Genomic DNA, 23,259 nt, shown 5'->3' with positions numbered 1-23,259 from the left:
TGGTCATTGAGAATCACTGAGCTAGGGGATCCCCCGCTATGTGCGTGTGTTGGAGGTGGTGCGAGTAGCTGAGCAGAAGGCAACTGAAGAGGGAGATTCAGGGCAGCAGGTGCTCTAAATCTGACCATCTCCTAGGGCAGGGGTAGTCAATAGGTGGACCGCGGGCCAAATCCGGACCACCAGACGCTTTTGAACGGATCATGAAATCTTTTTACTTATTGTCATTATTGTTACTGCAACATGAAAAAATGTTTCTCTGGAGTCTGGACCTCGACCAAGAAACATGGACTGTGACAAAAAACAATTGACTGCCCCTGTTCTAGGGACAGCAGGAAGCTCCCATAATTAGACTCATTCCGACCACTAGTGGCAGTGGTGGCTGCAGCATCTCCTTTCACCACCTTCCCTCATCACATCTGCATTCGAGACGGGCTCTCTAGCATAAGGATTTACTCGTGCGCATTCATGACAGATGTCGGGATAAGAAATGAAAGTTCCTGGTTATTAGAAATTGTGTCATCTCAAAACAAGCCAAGGGAAGCTTTTAGCCAGAGCGAGGCTGCAGCCTGGTACCTTTGGGTGGAGCTGTGCTTTTCCATCTCGTGCCCCACTTGATGCCCAGCTCCTTGCCATATTCATCCCCGTACCAGACCAGAAGCTCACTATGCGGCAGGATGGCCCTGCACACTCTATAGTAGATTTTCCCATGATACTGGAAAGCGACAAGGTTCTGCTCTTCCTCATCCCTAGCGCAGTTAACATACCTGGACATTCACAGTTAGGAAAGTGATTTGTTAAATACAATGGTCTTCAGTCAGGGAAGTGCCAATCTGAAATCTAGGCAATAGAACAGTGAAATAACCACAGTACTTCTAGATTTTCCTTAATGGGATTAATAGGTTATTGGTCCATGCCAGGAGATTTCAGAGCCTAGCCAGTAACATTTGAAAGCGACGTCCGGTGTTTTTGAAGCTCATCCACTCCCACTAAGTCTATGAAAGTGAGATGACTTAGACAGCCAAAAATCTGTAAAACTTTTATAGAAAGGAAATTCTGGCGAATGAAGCTTCCTCAATACGCTACTCTGTGTTGCATCCGAAGAAGTGAGGTTTATACTCACGAAAGCTTATGCCCAAATAAATCTGTTAGTCTTTAAGGTGCCACCAGACTCCTTGTTTTTGTAGATACAGACTAACACGGCTACCCCCTGATACTCTGTGTTGGGTATTGGAGGGCTAATGCTGTCTCTCTCCCTAACCAGGTGGGCACTTTGTTTTGGGGTTTGTGTTGCAATCTTAATGCTGAGAATATCATGTTGTGAATGCTAACAGGACTGGGTAAATAACTGCATGCTTAGTGATGGATTGGGTGTGCCGCAGCCTGTAAAAATGAATCCTATGTCTTCATACACCTGAAACACTGACTGACTATCCCAGAGCAAACATTCTATGATCATACTGATGAGGATAGGAGTACAGGGACTTACCTCATCCAGTTGGCATTAGTTTCATCCTTTCCATCAATGTATACATACCAGTTTCTTCCCTTGGTGATCTGGAGTTAAATCAAACAAGACACACAGGAATCAATAAAGCACTCTCCATGCAGATGATATGATAAATAAGTGACAAATCTCATGCTTTGGGTTCATCGTGTCTTGAACACAGTTCAGAAGTAATCCTGCAAGTGTGAATACACACAGAACAGACAGGGCCAAATAGTGCTCACAGTGACAATCCCAATGAAATCAAGGAGGCTGCACAGAGTAACTGAAGCTTTGTCTACACTGGCACTTTGTCAGCAAAACTTTTGTCATTCAGGGATGTTAAAAAACATTCCGTCCTCCCCCCCCCGGAAAGACAAAAGTTTTACTGACAGAAAGTGCCGGTGAGAACAGCACTTTGTCAGCAGGAGAGCTCTCTCCAGACCACAAACAGCAGCTACAGTGGGTGACTTTTAGTGGCATGGCTGTAGCGGCACAGCTGTGTTGCTAAAAGGTGTGTAGTGTAGACAAAGCCTGAGAGCAGAACCTGGGCCTTCAGACAGGGTCTCCCAACAAAGCTGAACCTGCTACCACCATCAGGAAAGTTAAACCAGCTGCACCCCCCTAGGAGAGTGCCATGTGTTAAAGGCTGAAACACATGAATGAATACATTTCCCAAGCCCCTCAGCAAGCCCTTCATGCCACCTCCCCAACTGAGAAATGCTGATGTAGGGTGACCAGATGTCCTGATTTGATAGACCCAAAAATTGGGACTGTTCCTTTTTCTTATATAGGCTCCTATTACCCCCTACCCCCGTCCCGATTTTTCACACTTGCTGTCTGGTCACCCTATGCTGATAGAACGTCATACTAATAAAACATGAATTAATAAAACAGAGTGAGAGTTCAGTGCCAAGAAGCATATTTCCCCTCCTTCCTTTTGCACTTTGATAAGCTAGAACATAGCACAGTGTTGTAATAGAAAAAAGTTTCATGGGCAATTCATACCAGCCAAGAATAACCATTGTGGGCTGCTTCCTCATCCTCGGTTATCCTTCCATCGTATGGGCCAAAATGAACTCCGATCGGCAGGGTGTCTGCCTCATTCCAGACTCCAAGCCCAGCCTGTGGGATACTCGAAAGCCCAATTCGCATCCCCGGGGGCAAAGTGAGAGCTGCTCTCCTTTCTTGTCCTGTTTCTACTATTGGGTCTTTGATGAAAACTGGAGGGCCATGAACCGAACACTCATCAATGAAGAATGTCAGGCAAATCTCACAAACTAGAAGAGGAAGAGAAACAGAACACTGACTCCATCAGTTAGTTTCTCTGCTCCATCTCCCCTAGCCCCTGTCTGCATACCAGACCATTAACCCCATCACACAGGCCCTAGTGCACACAGGCGGCTAGGTGACATACTAGGTAGCTGCTCTCCAGCTGTTGCACGTTGGCTGAGTTGAAGAGTCTGAAGTTTTTCCTCATACCAGAGGCACATTTTCAGAGAATTTCTGTCAAGTGGTATATTGCCTCCAGCAAGCACTCAGTGGAAAGTGGACACTGCAGCCTGTTTAGCTATGCAGGTTGCTGTGAACATGTCACACAATGCTTAGCTCTCTGCACTGGCTCCTTATTGAATAGAGAGTCCAATTCCAGGTCTCTCCTCATATTAAGAGCCCTCCAAGGGAGAGTTACGTTCCATCAGAACAATTAAACTCTTGACCAAGAGGAGAGTTTCATGAGTGCGGGAGACAGAACCATCACAGGAGCTAGGCCAGGACTATGGAACTTTGCCACAAGAGATAAGGGTGACTTTCAGAATTAAATGCAAAACTTACATCTCAAACCACCCCTCCCCCCCGCTATTTCTCCTGCATGATTAAAAGGAATAAAGAGATACAGACTATTATTCCTATTCATAAATAGTTTTGAGGTGCTCAGATACTATAGTGTGAGGGAGCATATAAGGAAAAACATTTGGGGCTCAAAGAGGAATACTGAAAGAAATTATGCGACTTACATAAATAATCATCATCTTGTGGTTCATTTATTTCAACGTACACTTTTTTCTCTCTCTTTCGTAAGCTGTATGTGTTAACTTGGGTGCTCTGCCCCTGGGTTTTAGAAGCTGCTAACCTGGGTAGATCTAAAGGGGAATTATACTGGGTAGGTTAGTCTGTCTAGTACCAGAACTGATGGAAATAAATAGGCAATGGCATTTTCAGGCCTAAATCTCATTTATATGGAGGCTGTTTTACACAGCAAAGTGGCTACAGAATATGTAAGAATCAGGCCCCTTGCACATGAAAACATACATAAATATGAGCCATACCACAGTTTCTAGGAGCTGAACACTGAAAACCACGACTGACTCTGACACTTTCTGACTATAATTGATTAAGCAGTGACATTGTCTCCTTAAATCTGTGTCTAGCTCCCTGTCCTCTGCTCTCAGTGCCCACAGCCTCAGATGGGATGGTATGCGAGAATTGAGACCCAAGCAAAACAGCAATACGAGGCCAGTGTGTGTCCTGATGACCATGCTTCACATGGCCAAGATGGACTCAAGCCAGGTTAGACGTCTAGTGCTGGTTTCCTATGGCAACAACAGGAGTGCCATGGAGGCTCACCCTGCCTTGCGTCACCCAACAGTACCCTAAGCAACCAGTTAAAGACCAGCAGGACAGGGATTTGAAGGGAATCCCATCGTGTTGGTGGCTGTGAGCTTACGTGCTGAAGGGAAAAGGGAAAAGCAGCAGTAAGACTAACTGTGGTATTGAATTAGACTTCACTATAATGAGAGATATTTCCATGTTTCTACAGATAATGAGAATTACATGTCCCACTAGAGCACCTCCCACCAAATCTCATAGGCTGCAGACCTAATAGTCCTCAGAGCTACCATGAAAATACAGAGGAGATTTCCCCACGTTCTGGGCTTACCAGTTTTCAGATCAACAACATTAGTGACAGGGATTCTGGTGCCTACATCGGAATTTTTGTCCAATTTCTCAGTGTCTGTCTGATTCTCAGAGGCCTTCTCCAGCACTGTCTTTTCATTCTGCACACAAAGTTGTTTTCCATTATAATAAGCATACTGTTCTGGTTCTCTCTACCCAGAGCTTGTCACGTGGAGAAACTAACATACAAAAGACTACAAGGAGCAGATGGCTATGTAAAACTAGGTTGACCACCACAGCAATGGAGTACCTTCGCCAGGTCAGACATGGCATAGCAGTTCTCCCCAAATAGCACCCCCTGCTGAAAGTTGCTCCATCACCGCAGCGATCTCTCTTCCCATAACTTGGCCTTCTTGCCAGGTCACAATTTAGTCCACCCTTCCAGGGTAACAGAAAGCCCAACATCCTCACCAAAGGGTCTTTGGGCCGCCAACATGAGCCCTCTGGTCCTCACATCTTTTCCTCAAAGTTTTCTAATGTCCTTGTCCCCTTCTCTGGGCTCATGACACCTTGCCAGTGGCTGATAGGGGAGCCTAGGCCCTCCCACTACACCAGGTCCCAGCCCAGGAACCTTTAGCCCAGGGGTGGGGAAAAGACGGTTACTCACCGTTGTAACTGTTGTTCTTTGAGATGTGTTGCTCATATCCATTCCAATTAGGGGTGTGCGCGCGCCGCGTGCACGATCGCCGGAGAATTTTCTACCCTAGCAACACCCGGCGGGTCGGCTGTGGAGCCCCCTAGAGTGGCGCCTTCATGGTGCTGGATATATACCCCAGCCGACCCGGCGCCCCCTCAGTTCCTTCTTGCCGGCTACTCCGACAGTGGGGAAGGGGGGTGGGTTTGGAATGGATATGAGCAACACATCTCGAAGAACAACAGTTACAACGGTGAGTAACCATCTTTTCTTCTTCGAGTGCTTGCTCATATCGATTCCAATTAGGTGACTCCCAAGCCTTACCTAGGTGGTGGGGTCGGAGTGAGACATTGCTGTGTGCAAAACCGCTGATCTGAATGCAGCATCGTCCCTGGACTGCTGTACCTGTGCATAGTGAGCTGCAAATGTGTGGACTGATGACCAAACTGCAGCTCTACAAATGTCCTGGATCGGGACTTGAGCCAGGAAGGCAGTCGAGGAAGCTTGGGCCCTCGTGGAGTGAGCGGTGAGGTGCGGCGTCGGGACGCCGGCCAGGTCATAGCAAGCCCGAATGCAAGACATGATCCAAGAGGACAGGCATTGTGAGGAGACCGGTAAGCCTTTCATCCGGTCGGCCACTGCAACGAAGAGTTGCGTCGTCTTTCTAAACTGCTTTGTGCGATCAATATAGAAAGCCAGGGCCCTGCGTACGTCCAAAGAATGCAAACGCTGGTCTTGGCGAGTAGCGTGTGGCTTAGGATGGAAGACCGGGAGAAATATATCCTGGTTCGCGTGAAACGGTGAGACCACCTTGGGAAGAAAGGCAGGATGTGGGCGAAGCTGCACTTTGTCCTTATGGAAAACCGTGTATGGGGGCTCGGACGTAAGCGCCCTAAGTTCAGAAACGCGCCTCGCTGAGGTGATGGCCACAAGGAAGGCTGTCTTCCAGGATAGGTACAGGAGTGAACAGGTAGCCAGTGGCTCGAATGGGGGCCCTGTGAGCTTGGAGAGAACCAGGTTGAGATCCCACGTCGGAATGGGCTGACGTTGTTGTGGGTACATCCGGTCTAAGCCCTTGAGGAATCTAACGACCATCGGGTTAGAGAATACCGAGGAAGCGAGTTCTCCTGGGTGGAAGGCCGAAATTGCGGCGAGGTGAACTCTGATGGAAGATATCGCCAAGCCCTGCTGTTTTAGGGATAGGAGATATTCCAGTATGAGAGGAATAGGCGCCTGTAACGGGGACTTGGCTCGTTGTTCGCACCAACAGGAGAACCGCTTCCACTTGGCTAAGTAAGTGGTCCGTGTCGAAGGTTTCCTACTGCCCAGCAGAATCTGTTGGACAGACTGCGAGCATTGTCGCTCCGCCTGGATCAGCCATGGAGCAACCACGCCGTGAGGTGGAGTGATTGTAGGTCGGGGTGACATAGTCGGCCGTGGTCCTGAGAGATGAGATCTGGACACAACGGAAGTGGGATCGGTGTTTGAATCGAGAGCTCCAGCAGTGTGGTGTACCAGTGCTGCCTCGGCCAAGCTGGAGCGACTAGAATTACTCATGCCTGGTCTCTGCACAATTTGAGCAGCACCTTGTGGACCAGAGGAAATGGAGGGAAAGCGTAAAACAGGTGGTCTTTCCAAGGTAGAAGAAATGCGTCCGACAGAGAGCCCAGAGCTCGCCCTTGTAGGGAGCAGAACGCGTGGCACTTCCTGTTGGCTCGAGATGCAAACAGGTCTACCTGGGGAAATCCCCACCTCTGGAAAACAGAATAGATGATGTCTGGGCGAATTGACCACTCGTGCGTCTGAAAGGACCTGCTGAGTCAGTCCGCTAGTGTGTTCTGGACTCCAGGAAGAAACGATGCCGTGAGATGAATCGAGTGGGCGATGCAGAAGTCCCACAGGCGAATGGCCTCTTGGCATAGAAGCGACGAACGTGCTCCTCCTTGCTTGTTGATGTAAAACATGGCCGTGGTGTTGTCGGTGAGAACTAACACACAGCGGCCACGTAGGAGATTAAGAAATGCCTGGCAAGCCAGGCGCATCGCCATTAGCTCTCGAATATTGATGTGCAGGGCTAGTTGGGGTGCGGTCCACAGGCCCTGGGTATGGTGTTCGCCGAGATGGGCACCCCAACCCAGAGATGAAGCGTCTGTGACCAGGTGCAGAGAGGGTTGCGGGGCGTGAAACGGCACTCCCTCGCAAACCACACTGTGATCCAACCACCAGGTGAGGAAGGCCGAGACCGAGTTCGGAACAGTGATCACCATGTTCAGGCTGTCCCGATACGGGCGGTATACCGATAATACCCAGGCCTGAAGTGGGCGAAGCCAAAGTCTGGCATGCCTGGTTATGTACGTGCAAGAGGCCATGTGACCCAACAGGGCGAGGCACGTCCTCATTGTGGTAATCGGGAAGGCCCTGAGCCCTCGAATGAGGCTTGTGATGGTATGAAAGCGATTGTCTGGTAGAATAGCTCATGCACGTCTGGAGTCTAGGACTGCCCCAATAAATTCTATCCTCTGGGTAGGCTCTAGAGTGGATTTCTCCTTGTTGAGTAGAATGCCCAACTCGTGGAATGTGTGTACTATTATGCAGACATGAGCTTGAACTTGCTCCCTGGTGCAGCCGCGTACCAGCCAGTCGTCTAAGTACGGGAACACCTGTATCCCTTGCCGACGAAGGTATGCTGCCACGACAGCCATACATTTTGTGAACACCCTTGGGGCCGAGGATAAGCCGAAGGGAAGGACTGCAAATTGGTAGTGCACCTTGTTTACCACGAATCGCAGGAAGCGCCTGTGAGGCGGGTAGATTGCTATATGAAAATATGCGTCCTTCATGTCGAGGGTGGCGAACCAGTCTCCAGGATCCAGGGAAGGGATAATGGTCCCAATGAGACCATGCGGAACTTCAACTTTACTATGAATTTGTTGAGTCCGCGTAAGTCTAAGATGGGTCGCAGACCCCCTTTGGACTTGGGGATCAGGAAGTAGCGGGAATAAAACCCCCTGCCCCTTAATTCTAGTGGAACCTTCTCTATGGCCCCCATAGACAGGAGCGTAAAAACCTCCTGTGTAAGAAGTTGCTCGTGAGAAGGGTCCCTGAAGAGGGACGGGGAGGGGGGGTGGGAGGGAGGGAACGAAGAAAACTGGAGAGCGTATCCCATCTCCACCGTGCGAAGGACCCAACGGTCCGAGGTTATAAGGGACCAAGCACGGTGGAAATGGGAGAGGCGATCCCGAAAGGAGGGGGCTAGATCCTGGGTGATGACTGGGGCACCGTCCTCGACCGCACCTTCAAAAGTTCTGCCTAGGGCCTGAAGGTGGCCTAGGTGGCCCCTGGTTCTGACCGGGTTGAGGGCCAGTCACCCTTCTCCTACCACCTCGTCCCCGCCTTCTGGCGGAGTCCTGTCTCGGATGAGGCGGGGGGGGGGGGTAGAACCTTTGAGGCTGGGGCCTAAAGGGTCTGCGCTGGGGTCCTGGAACATGCATCCCCAGGGAGCGCATGATTGTTCTCGAGTCCTTGAGGCTCTGCAGTCGAGAGTCTGTCTTGTCCGAGAACAACCCGTGCCCCTCAAAGGGTAAATCCTGCAGGGTTTGCTGCAGTTCCGGAGGCAAGCCCGAGACCTGGAGCCAGGAGACTCTCCACATGGCGATACCTGAGGCCAGCGTCCTCGCCGCCGAGTCCCCTATATCCAAGGAGGCCTGTAAGGAGGTCCGTGCCACCTTCTTACCCTCCTCCACTAAGGCCCCGAACTCTTCCCTGGAGTCTTGGGGGACCAACTCCTTGAACTTCCCCATAGAGTTCCAGGAATTAAAGTTATAGCGGCTCAAGAGCGCCTGCTGGTTAGCCGCTCTAAGTTGCAGCCCTCCGGCTGAGTATACCTTACGCCCAAACAAATCGAAGCGCTTAGCGTCCTTCGATTTGGGCGCTGCAGCCTGCTGACCGTGGCGCTCCCTTGCGTTCACCGATGACACCACCAGTGAACACGGTTGGGGATGAGTATATAAGTACTCATAGTCCTTTGAGGGGATGAAGTACTTTCTTTCCACCCCTCTGGCTGTGGGTGGAATAGAGGCAGGAGTTTGCCATATCGCAGTGGCATTAGCCTGAATCGTGCGAATCAGGGGCAATGCCACCCTGGATGGGGCATCCGCAGAGAGAATGTTCACAATTGGGTCCTGTACCTCCACTATCTCCTCTGCCTGGAGGTCCATATTACGTGCCACCCTACGTAATAGGTCCTGGTGTGCACAAAGATCTATCAGGGGCAGACCTGTGGCCGTTGTGCCCGCCACTGCCTCATCTGGGGAAGATGAGGAGGATGCCTCAGGTGGCAAGGGATCTAATGGCGGGTCCTGCTCCAAAGGACCCTGAAGCGGAGCGTCGCCTGCCCCTGGGTCCAGGTCCTCCGGTGGTGCAGTCACGGGAGCCTCCATGCCCCCGGGGGGCGGGGGGGGGGGCGGGAGATGGTGGCCTTCGGAGCCCTGTGCTCAGAGCGTGCCGAGCGAGAGGCTGAAGGTGGTGCCCCCTGCACTTGGTGATACGCCCACGGGGTCCAGAACGACCAGTGCGTAGGTCCCTGAGCGGGATCCTCCACTACCTCCTGCCAGTGGCCCATGTCAGCCTCAGCGGCCTGCCCCTGAGGGGGGTATGCCGATCTCGAGGCTCCATCAGAGGAATGAGACACCGATCTCGAGGGCCAGGGTGGTGCCAATCGCGCCGAAATCGGTTCCGGATGATACGGTGCCGCTCGGTGCCGGTCCGGAGATGATCGGTCCCTGTGCGGTGCCGGTGAGCGGTACCGAGATCGGGATCGGTGCCGATGACCACGTCGGTGCCGAGATCCTGATCTGGATTTGGATGAAGACGACCGCGAGTAGACACGGTGCCGGGAGCGGCCTCTCGAAGCCGAGCGTCGCTCGTACCGGTGCCGGGAACTACGTCTGGAGTTCGATCGGTACCGATGATCGTAACAGTGCCGAGACGTAGAGTGGTGCCGCGACGAGGATCTTGGCCGCGAGTACGACCGGTGCCGAGGTGATAGTCGGCGCCGGGACTGCGAGCGGCGTCGGGACCTGCTTCACGACCTGGAGCGGTGCCGTGAGTCCACTCCCTGAGATGGCGGGCGCACCAGGGCAGGCTTGCCCCTGGATTGTACCGGGCGAGGAGCCAACGGTGCCGGTGGTTGGAGTGCCGGTTCCGTGAGAGCAATAAGATCTCTCGCCGTTGCGAAGGTTTCTGGGGTCGACGGAAGACAAGGTGTCACGGAGTATTGGGGAACTCAGGGCCCTGCACCCCTGGCTTCCTGCGATTCACCATGACTCTCAGCGAGCCAGTAAAGCAGAAGGTTTATTTGGATGACAGGAATACAGTCCAAGACAGGTCTTGCAGGCACAGACAACAGGGCCCCCCTCAGTTAGGTCCATCTTGGGGTCCCAGGGCATCCCAGCCCCCCCCTTTGGGAGGTCAGAGCCATCTCTGCCTCCCAGCCATCTCTCCAACCCGCTTCCAACACTCTGCCTTCAGCGACCCCTCCCACAGCCTTTGTTCAGTTTCCCGGGCCAAGGTGTCACCTGGCCTCCAACCCCTTCCTGGGTTCTCATGTTACACGTTCAGGTATTCTCCTTCGGGCAGACTCCCATCCCACAATGCAGACTATCCTAGCCACACTCCCCTGTCAGCATTCACAGACCACAGTAAGAACAGTCCCAGTTCGTCACACAAGGCTCCGCCACCAACCAAGGTGGTGATCCAGTCCGCACCGGACTCAACGGCCGCGGAGCCGGAGTTGACGGCGTAGCAGGCACCTGCTTTTGGTGATCCAAAGGCGGACGCGGCTCTACCCCCGGCACCGGGGGAGCCGGCGTCTTCAGGACGGCAGCATCCTGCGCCTTGCGGGCTTTCTTATGTCCCGGAGACAAGGATCGGCGCCGAGGCCCTTGTGGCGGGTGCGGTGCTGAAGGAGGCCAGTGCCGTGGAGGCTTGTCCAACTCTACCCACGGTGCAGAACCAGTTGGTGCCGCAGGGGCGCTGCGCACCGAGGCGCTCAGTGTCGGGGCCTGACGCGCCGATGGAGGGTCCGGGCTAAGTGCCGCCTCCATGAGGAGTTGCCGAAGCCGAAAGTCCCGCTCCTTTTTGGTTCTCGGTCTGAAGGCCTTACAGATTTTGCACTTATCTGTCTGATGGGACTCTCCTAGGCACTTCAGACACGAGGCTTAGCGCAGGACGTGCACTGCTTAAAACCGGGAGCCTTGGGCATGAGCCCGGCTATGCGCCGGGGGGAAAAAGGGGGGAGAACAACCCCCTTAATCCCCGCTAACTATCTACAACTATTAAAAAGTAAAATGAACAACTATCTAACACTATACAACAACTACAACTATCTACAGAATAACAGGATAAGCTAGGGAGAGTGGAGAACAGCTATGCCGCGCTCCACAGTTCCAACGACCGTCAGGGGTGGTAAGAAGGAACTGAGGGGGCGCCGGGTCGGCTGGGGTATATATCCAGCGCCATGAAGGCGCCACTCTAGGGGGCTAGACCCGACGGGTGTTGCTAGGGTAGAAAATTCTCTGGCGATCGTGCACGCAGCGCGCGCACACCCCTAATTGGAATCGATATGAGCAAGCACTCGAAGAAGAACCTACAGCCCGTGGGTCCGATCCAGCCCATTGCTTAATTTCCTCTGGCCCACGGCAAGTCTCGGCACCACAGGCTAGAAGCCCCGAGCCTCAGTGCCCCCCCACGAGTACCTGCTTGCCCCACCGGGGCCAGTAAGCTTTGGCACCCCCCCACAAGGCTGTATGTGGGCCATGACTATTTTTTCTGTGTGTCAATGACCCAAGATAGAAAAAGGGTTCCCTACCCCTGCTTTAGCCAGCAGTACAGTTCCACTCCTTGGTGCTGCTGTTTCCCTGGCCTCCTTCCTAGCCAGCCTCTCTCAGGCTTGGCTTTTTAAGGCTCTTACTCTGTTCTTTCCCAGAACCTCATCCAAAGCACTCTCTCCTCTCCCTGGCAGTCTATCCAAATCTATCCCTGCTTTCAGGGCACAGTCCCCTCTGCTTCCCATGGCTCCCTTCTCCCCAACTGCTTGCCAGCCTTCTCTACTCCTGCTAGGATACCAGGGCTTGGATTATTCTCCTGCCAAGCCTCTACCTCACCATCTCCTTAGTCCCCCAGAATGATTATAAACATTGTCTCTGCAGCCTGCTTCCTTTCTTTGTCCTGACCAACCTGCTCTGGCCCAGCTGGGCTTCATGATCAGCCACACCTAGCTTTCCCTCCAGGTGCACCAAGGTAATAGAACTCACCTCTCAGGCCCACATTAATCCATTCAGGGCCAGCGTGGGGTACACATGCCATCACAGGGCCTCATACAATTTGACTTGTATATTCTCTTTGGTGGTCTTTGGTAATTCAAAGAGGATATATGGTGGGTGAGAGGCAAGGAGCAAGTTATATACGAGGCTTAAAATACAGACATTTACCTACTGATCTCTTCACTGAGGTGATTAGATATTTGCCTAATCTGATACTGCATCTTCTGTATAAAGCTAGTCAAAAGCTTTTAAATAAAATGTTTTACAATTGAAAAATGGTCTTTGTAAAAAAACAAAACAAATTGTTTCACAAAGTTGACTTTTTCCATTTTTGTTAAATTGTTCATAATGTTTTAATTTTTTTTAATTGTTACCTAAATAGTTAGTGAAATATTTCTATTTTTCAGGCAGCTCTACTTTGGAATACAAAATTCTGTGCTCTACCATTGTAAGAGGCTCTACCAAGCAGTAGGGGGCGTATCAGTCATACCAGGAAGCATTCTGACACAGTGTTACAATCATGATGTAGCTGTTGATGTTGCTGTGGGCTCCTATTTGGCCAGAAAGTTTGTGACTTGCCTATATTAGACATCTCCCCTCTGAAATTTGCCCTGTTAGGAAGCCGCCTTGAAGTGAATTTGTTTCTATCTACAATGTATTTGAGTCCAGTGGCAGAAATTGAACAATTCCACTGAGATATTCTGAAAAATGATCCTCAGTCTTAAAACTTTTCTTGGCCTTTTATATAAATGCTTTTATATAAATTCTTATATAAATATAAGAAGTTAGGTATCTATACTGGAAATTATGTTCTTAATGCCTTGAAGTTAAAGGCAGGTCACCGAGCGGTGAACGGCCTCAGATAGGTTTTGTTCAGGCAGGGTTGGAGGCGCTAATCTCTATGGCTGGTCATGTGCGTCTCACAAGGTACATCTATTTGCATACAGAGCCACCAGCTAGTCAAGATTGTGAAAAAGACAAGGAATCCCGAAATCGAAGGGACACACAGCAGGAAAACATCTGGGTTATGAATAAAGATTAAAGGACTGTTTTGCTATATTTGGGGCTGCATACCCTGCACCTGACAAGCTGATGGAGTGGCTTGTTTCATGAAAAGGGGATCCCAGCCGAACTGGTTGAAAAGCACTGGTAATCAATACTTTATTAAAGCTGAGGGTATCTTGTTAATTAAGTCTAGGCCCTAAAAAGCATGTTATGATTTTATCTGTAACCATTTGTTTCCAATATTTCTACTTGCTATCATTTGAATGAACTTGGATTTGTTCTCACTATAACCTCTGCTGCGTGTTAAGTAGAGCGGTGATCTGAGGTGTAACTGGTAAACTGGGGTGTCCTGTGCCTTTGGGAACAGCGAATCTGTGACTACTGTGAGTGGCCAGTGGAACAGGGGCTGTGCGCTCCAGGGGGATACGCAGAGGGCTTGGAAAGTGCCTATCTCTGCGCCGCAGAGGGACAGCGAAGCCTGCATAGGCTGAGAGGGGAATGCTTGTGGTGCCTGGGGCTCCTGGAATCAGGGAGCTGATCCGCAGCAGGTACAGACAAGATTGCCTCATGCTAAGAGCAGGTAGTAGTGAGGTGCCCCACAGCCCTGGTACCCCTAGGAAGTGTCACAATAATTATTTAATTATTAGTTGAATCAGCAGCATAACTAGCACATAAAAAGCACTTTTCATGTCACTGTAGAGGCATCTGTTAATTAAAAACAGGGTTCACGTCCTCTATAAGATTCCTCATCTAAGCAAAAAGTACTTAGTAAGCTTACTTGACTGATGTTCTGCCTTTTCTTTTTTTCCTGTTTCAAACTGCCAGATTTACGTGGTGGCCTGAAGGTTTTAACTATAAGTGTAAAAAAAACAAACAAACTGAACACGTTCCCAAATGCTGCATGACCAACATTACTGAAATTGTAAGTGTCCCAGGCAGGAAGTTGGCAGCCGTTTCATGTTCTGACTGTCACAGAATCACAGAAATCAGAGATAGAGAAGCTCTAAGAAAGTCCTCTCCGCCCTCCCCAAGCTGTTACAATGGAACTGGTTTCACTGTGCAGGGTAACTATTTAACAAAGCAAGTTGTAAGGACAGAATGTGAGGCTAATGCTTTGTTATGTAAGAAACTGCTCTTCACTCATAAAAATTATTTAATATTTATAAATAACATACAGCTTGAGTGCTTGAAGCTGCCTTTGACGTAGCAGCAGTTTGATTCTATCTGAAACCATAAGCCCCAGGGTAAAGCAGGTGTCACAGAGTGGTTCAGACCCTTTGAACTTCCCTGTACATGTTCCACATTTCATGCTGCCTTGCTGCTGATACAGGATGTTTGTGAGTAAAAAATAAACTGTTCAGTTTTTAACCTGAATGCCCCAGATTAGAGCAAGGAGAGCCTCACGTTGCAACCCTTGTGGTGAATTAAAGTGTCACGTTAAGGAGCTCCGAAGTGAATCTTCTCATTCTCCATGGCGGGAAGGGTGAAAAGTCAACATGAGCCCTTTGAGGCTGGGGACTATGTGGCAAGGAGCTGATTCCCCCAAGGATCTTTTAATCAGTGGAGATGCCCAGTAATGGTAGCTCAGTAAAATTAAGAGTCATTTCTTTGCTCTATTACCTAAAGGTTTTGGTGTCCAGTCTTCATCAGACTCAGAGTCGTATATGATGGGGTTCTGGGGACGTCGACCACGACACATAAATGCGGGTTTCGGGGTAGGAAGGCCTAACAAAGAAAGCCATAATAAGCAATAACAGCTGACATGATCTGAGTCTTGCTCATGCAGTGAGACACCTTCCCAACACCTTGCACTGGGAATACAGGCATGGGAACCTGGTGGCAGTGCCACGTGCTCTAATCTGGAAGGCCTGTGAGACTCGCCTGGCACCTTAGGACTCCTACTGCCCAGGCCACAGGGCTTGCAGCAGCCTCAACTGCCTCCAAGGCTCATCCCAGAAACAGCAAATGGAGAAGCCAGCACATTCACCTAAGGTCTGAAATGGGGGGTGCAGAGTGTGAGAGTGTTTTCTATACCGGATTTATACTCTGGCTTCTCTCTGCCCCAAGGACACAAACTCTCAATGTCTCCTCCCTCCCAAAACGAGGAAGACTTAAAGGAGGACTAAATACAACATCTTCAACTCTTCAGTTGCTTGTGGCACTTGGAGTTGCCTTTTCACCCCCAGCTGGCCCTCTCACCTAGTTCAACCATAAACTCATAGTTCCGCTTCATGTTCCTGTAGCGGGTTTTCTCCCAGGCTCCCATCTCTGCCCATTGCTCCTTAGGGAAGTAGATGGACAGTTCTTTGAATTCATCTTCCACCTAGTCAGGTGAAGAAAAGTGAAGAAGTGGGCTGTAATCCACGAAAGCTTATGCTCTAATAAATTTGTTAGTCTCTAAGGTGCCACAAGTACTCCTGTTCTTTTTGCGGATACAGACTAACACGGCTGCTACTCTGAAACCTGTCACAAGTGTGTTATGTTCACTAGTCACCATCCGAATTTTCTCAACAAAAGGGAACACTTCCTTCCCTCCCTGTCCATCCACCCTAGAATAGCAGCAAATCTCTTGGGCAGAGGGAGGTGTATGGAAATTGGCCCTGTGCAGCATCTCATCTCCTACCTTTTCCACTGACTGACCATTTGGAATGGAAAAGTGAGGGTCTAATTTTAAATTAACCTCCTGGGCCTGATTATTATCTCTGGCCAGGAGACAGGGAGTGAGCGGCTTCCATTGGTGCTGGGGGTCTCAGACCCATGGCTCTTGCCTCCCAAGGCCCAGCGGCATGTGCTCCTTCCCCGGCAGGTGGAATCCTAGCTGGCTCTGCTCCAGTCAACCATCACTCTGGTGCCCCAGATGCTCTCCCCTCCTGCAATGGGGAAGATGAGACAAATTTCCCAGGTCCCCCTGGGGGTCACCTGCTCCCAGCAGCTGCTCCCCTGGGCTCCTCACCTTGGAACTCTCGCCTGCTTTCCTGCCTTTCTGCTCTTTCCTCTTTTCTGATGCTCTCCCTTCTCCAGCATTGTCACTCATGGTGCCTGACAACTTGCCCTGCTGCCCCAGTAAACTCTGTAAGGGGACAATAAAATGAGGGCCCCACAGCCCAGGCAAATTCCGCTTCTGGAGTTCAGCCCTTTTTGGGGTCTTTGGGGTTCAGCCTGAATAGGGGTCCTCCTGCCTCACAGGCTTAATCTAGTTTGGGGTCTACCCTCATCATCCCCTGAGGCTCAGCCCGGGTTGGCGTCTCTCCCCTCGGCCCCTGGGGCTCAGCCCGGGTTGGGGTCACTCCCCTCAGCCCCTGGGGCTCAGCCCGGGTTGGCGTCTCTCCCCTCAGCTCTGAGGCTCAGCCTGGGTTGGCGTCTCTCCCCTCAGCCCTGAGGCTCAGCCTGGGTTGGGGTCTCTCCCCTGGGGCTCAGCCCGGGTTGGGGTCTCTCCCCTCAGCCCTGAGGCTCAGCCTGGGTTGGGGTCACTCCCCTGAGGCTCAGCCCGGGTTGGGGTCTCTCCCCTCGGCCCCTGGGGCTCAGCCTGGGTTGGGGTCTCTCCCCTCAGCCCTGAGGCTCAGCCCAGGTTGGGGTCTCTCCCCTCGGCGCTGGGGTCTCCCCACACTGACTGGATTGGTCAGAATTGGGCTGCACCAGCCTCTACCCCAACAACCCTTCGCCTTCGTCTACCAGAGCCCGCCAAAACCTCTAGCCAATCATCGAGGGGCATTGGTACATTGTGGCCAATCAGCGTGGGGCGAAGGGACGGTAGCCGCCAATCAGCGGGCAGCGCGGGAAAGAGAGCCGCTGGTCTCGCGCCCGGCAGAAGGCGGCTAACGGCCGCGGCGCGAGGCGAGGAGAGAGGAGAGGGAAAGAAACAGCCCCGCCCCTAGACAAGAAGGGCGGGGCATTCCCGCCCCGAGGGGCCGGTCAGCCACGCCCACTCCGCGAGGGGCGGGGGAAGCCCTGCTCGGGCAGTTGGAGGAGGGGGCATGGAGGTGGGAGGGGCATTGGGGGAGGGGGTCTGTGGGGAGGGGTCTCTAGGGGGATTGAAGGGAGTGGGATGGGGGAGGGGTCTCTAGGGTGGGATTGAGGGGAGGGTCTCTGGGGGCATTGAAGGGAGTGGGATGGGGGAGGGGTCTCTAGGGTGGGATTGAGAAGGGACCTGGGGGGAGGGGTCTCTGGGGGCATTGAAGGGAGTGGGATGGGGGGGGTCTCTGGGGTCATTGAGGGGGGGTCTCTGGGTGGATTGAGAAGGGACCTGGGTGGAAGGGTCTCTGGGGGCATTGAAGGGAGTGGGATGGGGGGGGTCTCTGGGGTCATTGAGGGGGGTCTCTGGGTGGATTGAGAAGGGACCTGGGGAGAGGGGTCTCTGGGGGCATTGAAGGGAGTGGGATGGGGGGTCTCTAGGGGCATTGAGGGGGGGTCTCTGGGTGGATTGAGAAGGGTCCTGGAGGGAGGGGTCTCTGGGGGCATTGAAGGGAGTGGGATGGGGGGGTCTCTAGGGTGGGATTGAGGAGAGGGGGTTGAGGGGAGAATCCCAGGGGGCCTGAAAATAGGGTGCTGGGTAAGAAACCCATAGGACGGGGTTCTCAACCTTTTTCTTTCTGAGCCCCTCCCCCTCCCCCCATGCTATACAAACTTCACGGACCAAAAGCCAGGGCCGGCGTTAGGGGGTAGCAAGCCGGGCAGTTGCCCTGGGCCCCACACCACAGGGGCCCCTGCCAAGCTAAGTTGCTCAGGCTTTGGCTTCAGCCCCAGGTAGTGGGACTCGGTGCCCCAGGCTCCAGTCCCATGTGGCAGGACTTTGGCTTTCTGCCCTGGGCCCTAGCGAGTCTAATGCTGGCCATGCTTGGTGGACCCCTGAGGGCCCTGGACCCCTGGTTGGGAACCACTGACATAGGGGATCTGGGCGCAGACCTAGACCCCCACCCATGGATTCAGTTCAGAGAAGTGGGGAGGGAGCTCACTGATCCCCCATTCCCTCCTGCCCCTTCCCCCCCACTTTAAGTGCAGCTCCCTCCACACACTGTGAACCGAGTTGCTGGGGTCTCAGCACAAGCTCCTGCCGGGCTAGGGCCTGTCACCCTTGGGTGAAGGCCTCCTTTCCTTCACATCTCCCCAGGGGTGCTACCTGGCCCCCTCACCAGCAGAGAGGCTGAGGGCTGAACAGGCCATGGGGCCTGCACCCCTGCCTCAGCCCTCGGGGGTTTCCCCGCAGGGTGGTATGAGGACGGGCTGTTCCCGTCCAGGCAAACCCAGCAGCGTGGAAACCATGCCCGTCCAGCAATGCTAAAGCCAAGGACGCAATTAAAGAGAAGAAGACCTGGGGGCTGGGAGGGAATAGATGATGGCTGGAGCCATGAACAAGCTCGTGTCCCCATGGTGCTTTGTGCGGTGTGTTTGTACAGCGCCTGGCGTGGGGGACGCCGAGCTGGACACTCTTTGCATTCCCCCAAACAGCCACTCGAGGGCGCGGTGGCTCCATTCCCCGTTAGCTGCGTGGCGTTGGGGAAGCAGGCAGGGGCAGAGCTGGGGCGGCTGGCACTGCACGGGGGGTATTGAAAGCTCTTTGACTTTGCTCCTTGCAGCAGGAGCAGCAGCCGGCATGAATCCCTGCAGCAGCAGAAGGGCAGGCAATGACCCCGGCCTCGCCCCCTCTGCCCCCCAGCTGACAGCATCGCAGCCGGGACACCACGGTGCCGGGCAGAGACCCGGCCGAGTCAAGCGCCGCAAAACCAAACGGGAGCGCAACTCTGCCAAGTTCGGCAGGAACGCTGCGGTCGGAGGTGCGGAGCAGAGGTCTGGCTGCAGGAGGCTTCAGAGGATGCCGGCCCCGGGCTGGAGCTCACACTGTGCTGGGCACACCAAGTCCACCCCTCTACCAGCCATCAGAAGGATCTCTGGCTCTGTGCCGGTCATCATAACCCAGCACAGGCTCACCCAGCATCTGGGCATGTTTAACAGGGAGGTGAAATCCGCCAACATCGAGAGGCTGCTGGATCCCCGAAGCGAGCGAGAGACGGAGACCGAGACAAGTGCTGCGATCCCTGGTGCAATCAGCCAGGCTTGGGACCCCTGCGCCCCTGGCCAGACATGCACGCCAGACACACAGCATGGGACCAGCGCACCTGCACCCCACGCAGCGGGCAAAGGGCCCCAACCTACAGCTGCGCCAAGTCACTCTGAAACCGCGGCGGTGGAGACAGGAGAGTCCCAGGCCGAGGTCCCAGCTCCCCGGGATGAGAAGGAGAACGTCCCTCCGAGTGGAGCCGAGCCAGGCGGTGTCACCGCCGCCATGAGGGAGCTGGCCCAGGAACTCCAAACCCATCTCGACCTGACGTCGACGTTCCCGGGACGCAACCTGATCAGCGAAAGGCGCCAGACAATACTCAGCACCCTGCTGGACCGGCACCAAACCCTGCCCGATCTCTCTGCCCTGATGGTGCATAACAAGCCGGGCGGTGGCTCTGCCCAGGGAGGTAAGGGCCTGTGGCCAAGGGCGTGTGGCGGGGCGGGGGTCAGCACACTCATGCCATCACTACAGCGGTCATAAGCTAGGCAGGGACAGGCCCGCTTAGTCCTTGGAGGGGAGACTTCCGCTTGTCCCAGGGAGCGGGGTGTGGGGTTCAATAGGGGCCGCTCTCCCCTGGCAGTGAGTGCTCGCTCCAATGCCTCAGTGGGGTGCTAGGGGCCTGTGCTGCAGGGAGTGGGGCAGGGGCTCAGTAGGGGCCGCTCTCCCCTCTCACTGTCAGTGCTGGACCCAGTGGGGGCCTACGGGGCCTGTGCTGCAGGGAGCGGGGTGGGGGGTTCAATGGGGCCGCTCTCCCCTCTCACTGTCAGTGCTGGACCCAGTGGGGCGCTAAGTCTTTCAGATGCACATCCCAGCCCCTGTACTTTAATTCAAGTTCTCTGGGGTCTGTCCCCCAGAGTTGGGGTGCTAGCCCTGGCTTCCATTCTGCCTCCTCATCTCCCTGTGGCAGTTTCCCTAGTTTGCATCCCAGGTCCCCCCAGAGGCGGGTGCAGTGACTCTGCGGTTCAGGGCTGGGGGGGGGGCGTGATTGGTGCATCCCCCCCAGAGGCGGGTGCAGTGACTCTGCGGTTCAGGGCTGGGGGGGGGGGGGGGGCGTGATTGGTGCACCCCCCCAGAGGCGGGTGCAGTGACTCTGCGGTTCAGGGCTGGGGGGGGGCGTGATTGGTGCACCCCCCCAGAGGCGGGTGCAGTGACTCTGCGGTTCAGGGCTGGGTGGGGCGATTGGTGCATCCCCCCCAGAGGCGGGTGCAGTGACTCTGCGGTTCAGGGCTGGGGGGGGCGATTGGTGCATCCCCCCCAGAGGCGGGTGCAGTGACTCTGCGGTTCAGGGCTGGGGGGGGGCGATTGGTGCATCCCCCCCAGAGGCGGGTGCAGTGACTCTGCTATACTAGCCCCCTGCGGTTCTGGGAGGAGGGGGGGCAGATTCGTATTCTGCCCCGTCACTCTGAAGAGGCGTCTGGCCCACGCTGCGTTTGATTCCTGCGTTTGCCCAGCCTCCTAATTTTCTGCTGCCCTCAGCTCTCAGGAGCCCAGGTGCCAGGGGGCAGGAGCTGCTGTTGGATACGGGATCAAGTGGCAGCGGGAACTCTGAACAGGGCATTTCGGGGAAGAGGAGAAGGGGACAGGAGGTGCTGGCCTTCAGGAGCCCCAGCCCTGTGCACACGGTCATTAAAACGGTGAGTGCCCTGTGGGCCCTGGAAAGCCCCCTGCCCCCTACCCCAGAACCTAGTGGCTGGAGGGCCATAAAGGCACCTTCCTCCATCACTGGGGCAGCCAACCCCAGGCCCTACCACCTGCTGGGTTGTCAATCCAAAGGCCTGTCACTAGGCCTGCCAGACCCATTTCCAGTGGGACTCCAGGGGACAAGGAGAGGACCCAGTGACTTTCCAAGGGGGGTGTCTTTGCCTGACTGACTCATGTGCATGGCAGCGTGCATGCGGCACTGGTGAGGGACAGACCGCAGGACGAGAGCGAAGGTCCTCGGACCATGGGGAGGTGGAGACGTCTGGTCAGGCAGAGCTGGCCTTGCCTCATAGGGATATGTGGGCCGGGACTCAGGAGCCACGGGGCTGGGCTGCAGTCGGTACAGACTCGCTAAGCCAGTCCCGTTGCAGAGCACCCCGGTGCGGAGCGCCCCAGGCCAGCCCCACATGCCCCATCGGAGCCAGGCACGCCGGAGCACATTGCCCACACAAGGGCGGAATCGGCAGATGGCCCCTGCCACCCCCAGCACTTGCCCTGTTAGCTGGCCTGCCGTCCTCCTCCTGCTGGACAAGCCAGCCCCCTTCTCTTTCCATGCAGGGAGAGAGGAGAGCGACCCGAAGGGACGACCTGGAATCCCTTGGCGCATGCGAGCTGTTTGGCCAGCCCCCCACAGCAGCTCCGTCCCACCACGCGCTCCTGTCCGGCTCTGCCCTACACGCATGCACAATAGCCACCTTCGCCCCCCAAGCGCCAGGCCCCCTGCCCAGAGCTGGTCAGTGCTGTGGGAGATCCTGGGAAGCCATCTGGGAACCCAGGACCAGGCTAGAGAGAGCCAGCATGGCCTTTAGGCCAGCCCGAAAGGCGCGTGCCTCCGAGGGACACGGTCAGGGGCACTGGATGCCATTTGCAGCTGGGGATTCGGTTCGGACCTTGGGTCTGGGTCTGGACAGCAGGAGCCCTGCGGAGTGCCCCTTGGCTAAGCCCCCCCAGCATCCCTGTGCCCACTGGCTGAGCCCAGAGCTGTGGCAGGTGCTGCAGACCCAGACCCAGAGCAAGCGGCCCGCACCAGAGCTACACGCTTCCCAGCCCATGGCGAGAGCTGCCCCGGAGACACAGACCTCCTTTGATGTCCTGAAAAGCATCTGGAGCCCGAACCAGCCCAGCCAGGCAGCAGAGGTCCTGGCCCCCCGAGCGCTGGCGTGGCCTCGTCCGGGGCACAGGGCTGTCTCCTGGGAGCTGTGCTCAGAACCAGCGCTCCTCCCGCAGGCCTGCTCGCAGCACAGGCCGGGGCCTCACCTGGAACCGCTCCTGCCCCCCGGAGAGGCTCGGAAGCCCAGGCATGCCAACGGGCTGCTGTCGGTGCTGGGGAAGCCCAGAGACCACTGTCAGAAGCCGGCATCCGTGGAGCCAGTGAGAGCCTCCACCTGCTACCAGCCATGGGACTCCAGAGCCGCCACCCCCAGAGCCTGGGAGCTGCCGGAAGCCATGGGGGAAGGCTGCCCCCGTGCTGGGGGGTGGGAGGGCAGGTTCCCCCCGGTGGGGGCCCAGCAGCTATGCACACTCCAGCAGTTGCCCATGTCCTTCTTCCCCCCCTCGGAGGCGCTGGAGCATGGCCGCTCGCCGCCGCCCACTCTGCACGGATACCGGCTGGAGGAGGGCAGCCCTGAGGCCTGGGTCTTCCCCCGCATGAGGCTGTACTGAGAAAGCCTGGCACCTCCGGCTGGACTGGGGCGCTCGCTGCTCCCTCCGGCTCCCAGCTGCCTTTCCAGGAGCGCGGTACCGGGATCCCGTGTGTCATGGCCAGGGGATCCGCCCCCTTGGGTCCCCCAGGACACCTCCCCAGCAGGGGCCCCCCAGAGCTGAGCCCATGTTTAGAGGCTCCTCAATAAAGGCCAGTTGTCACTGAACGGCGCTGTGGGGGTTTCCTTGGATTCACAGCCACTTCCCCCTCTCGCCAGCCCCGTTCCCAGCCGCCCGCTTGGGATTAGCACGGGGCGGGCAAACTTTCTGGCCTGAGGGCCACATCGGGTTTCCGAAATTGTATGGAGGGCTGGTTAGGGGAGGCTGTGCCCCCCCCAAACAGACAGGAATGGCCTGGCCCCCACTCCCTAGCCGACTCCCCTGCTTCTCGCCCCCTGAC

General features: G+C 54.9%; 2 protein-coding genes across 8 annotated transcripts in view; one reads left to right on the top strand and one right to left on the bottom strand.

The window, feature by feature from the left end:
- The window catches only part of PRDM9 (PR/SET domain 9), a 24,272-nt gene extending 6,971 nt beyond the window's left edge, over positions 1 to 17,301 (bottom strand). Inside the window, exons 1-10 of one of the 7 annotated variants that reach the window (XM_065573904.1) lie at positions 17,046 to 17,301; positions 16,353 to 16,469; positions 15,599 to 15,722; positions 15,020 to 15,124; positions 14,178 to 14,251; positions 4,422 to 4,539; positions 3,499 to 3,624; positions 2,492 to 2,763; positions 1,487 to 1,554; positions 574 to 764 (exon numbers count right to left, since the gene is read on the bottom strand). In XM_065573904.1, coding sequence (XP_065429976.1) covers positions 574 to 764; positions 1,487 to 1,554; positions 2,492 to 2,763; positions 3,499 to 3,624; positions 4,422 to 4,539; positions 14,178 to 14,251; positions 15,020 to 15,124; positions 15,599 to 15,722; positions 16,353 to 16,469; positions 17,046 to 17,111 — 1,261 coding nt within the window. In that variant the 5' untranslated portion in view covers positions 17,112 to 17,301. Of the gene's footprint in view, positions 1 to 573; positions 765 to 1,486; positions 1,555 to 2,491; positions 2,764 to 3,498; positions 3,625 to 4,421; positions 4,540 to 14,177; positions 14,252 to 15,019; positions 15,125 to 15,598; positions 15,723 to 16,352; positions 16,470 to 17,010 lie in introns of those variants that run through there. The other 6 variants (XM_042847994.2, XM_065573906.1, XM_065573905.1 and 3 more) reach the window with 6 other exon arrangements.
- On the top strand, positions 17,173 to 23,259 carry LOC101948122 (uncharacterized). Its single transcript, XM_042847995.2, has 4 exons — positions 17,173 to 17,310; positions 18,973 to 19,863; positions 20,934 to 21,091; positions 21,717 to 23,259. Exons 2-4 carry the CDS (start codon positions 18,990 to 18,992, stop codon positions 22,818 to 22,820), a joined length of 2,136 nt encoding a protein of 711 aa, XP_042703929.2. The 5' UTR covers positions 17,173 to 17,310; positions 18,973 to 18,989; the 3' UTR covers positions 22,821 to 23,259.

This window comes from Chrysemys picta, chromosome 20 (assembly GCF_011386835.1).
Source record: "Chrysemys picta bellii isolate R12L10 chromosome 20, ASM1138683v2, whole genome shotgun sequence".
NCBI classification, from domain to species: Eukaryota; Metazoa; Chordata; order Testudines; family Emydidae; genus Chrysemys; species Chrysemys picta.
The sequence above is the reverse complement of the archived record's forward strand: the minus strand, read 5'-3'. Positions and strand labels throughout refer to the sequence as shown.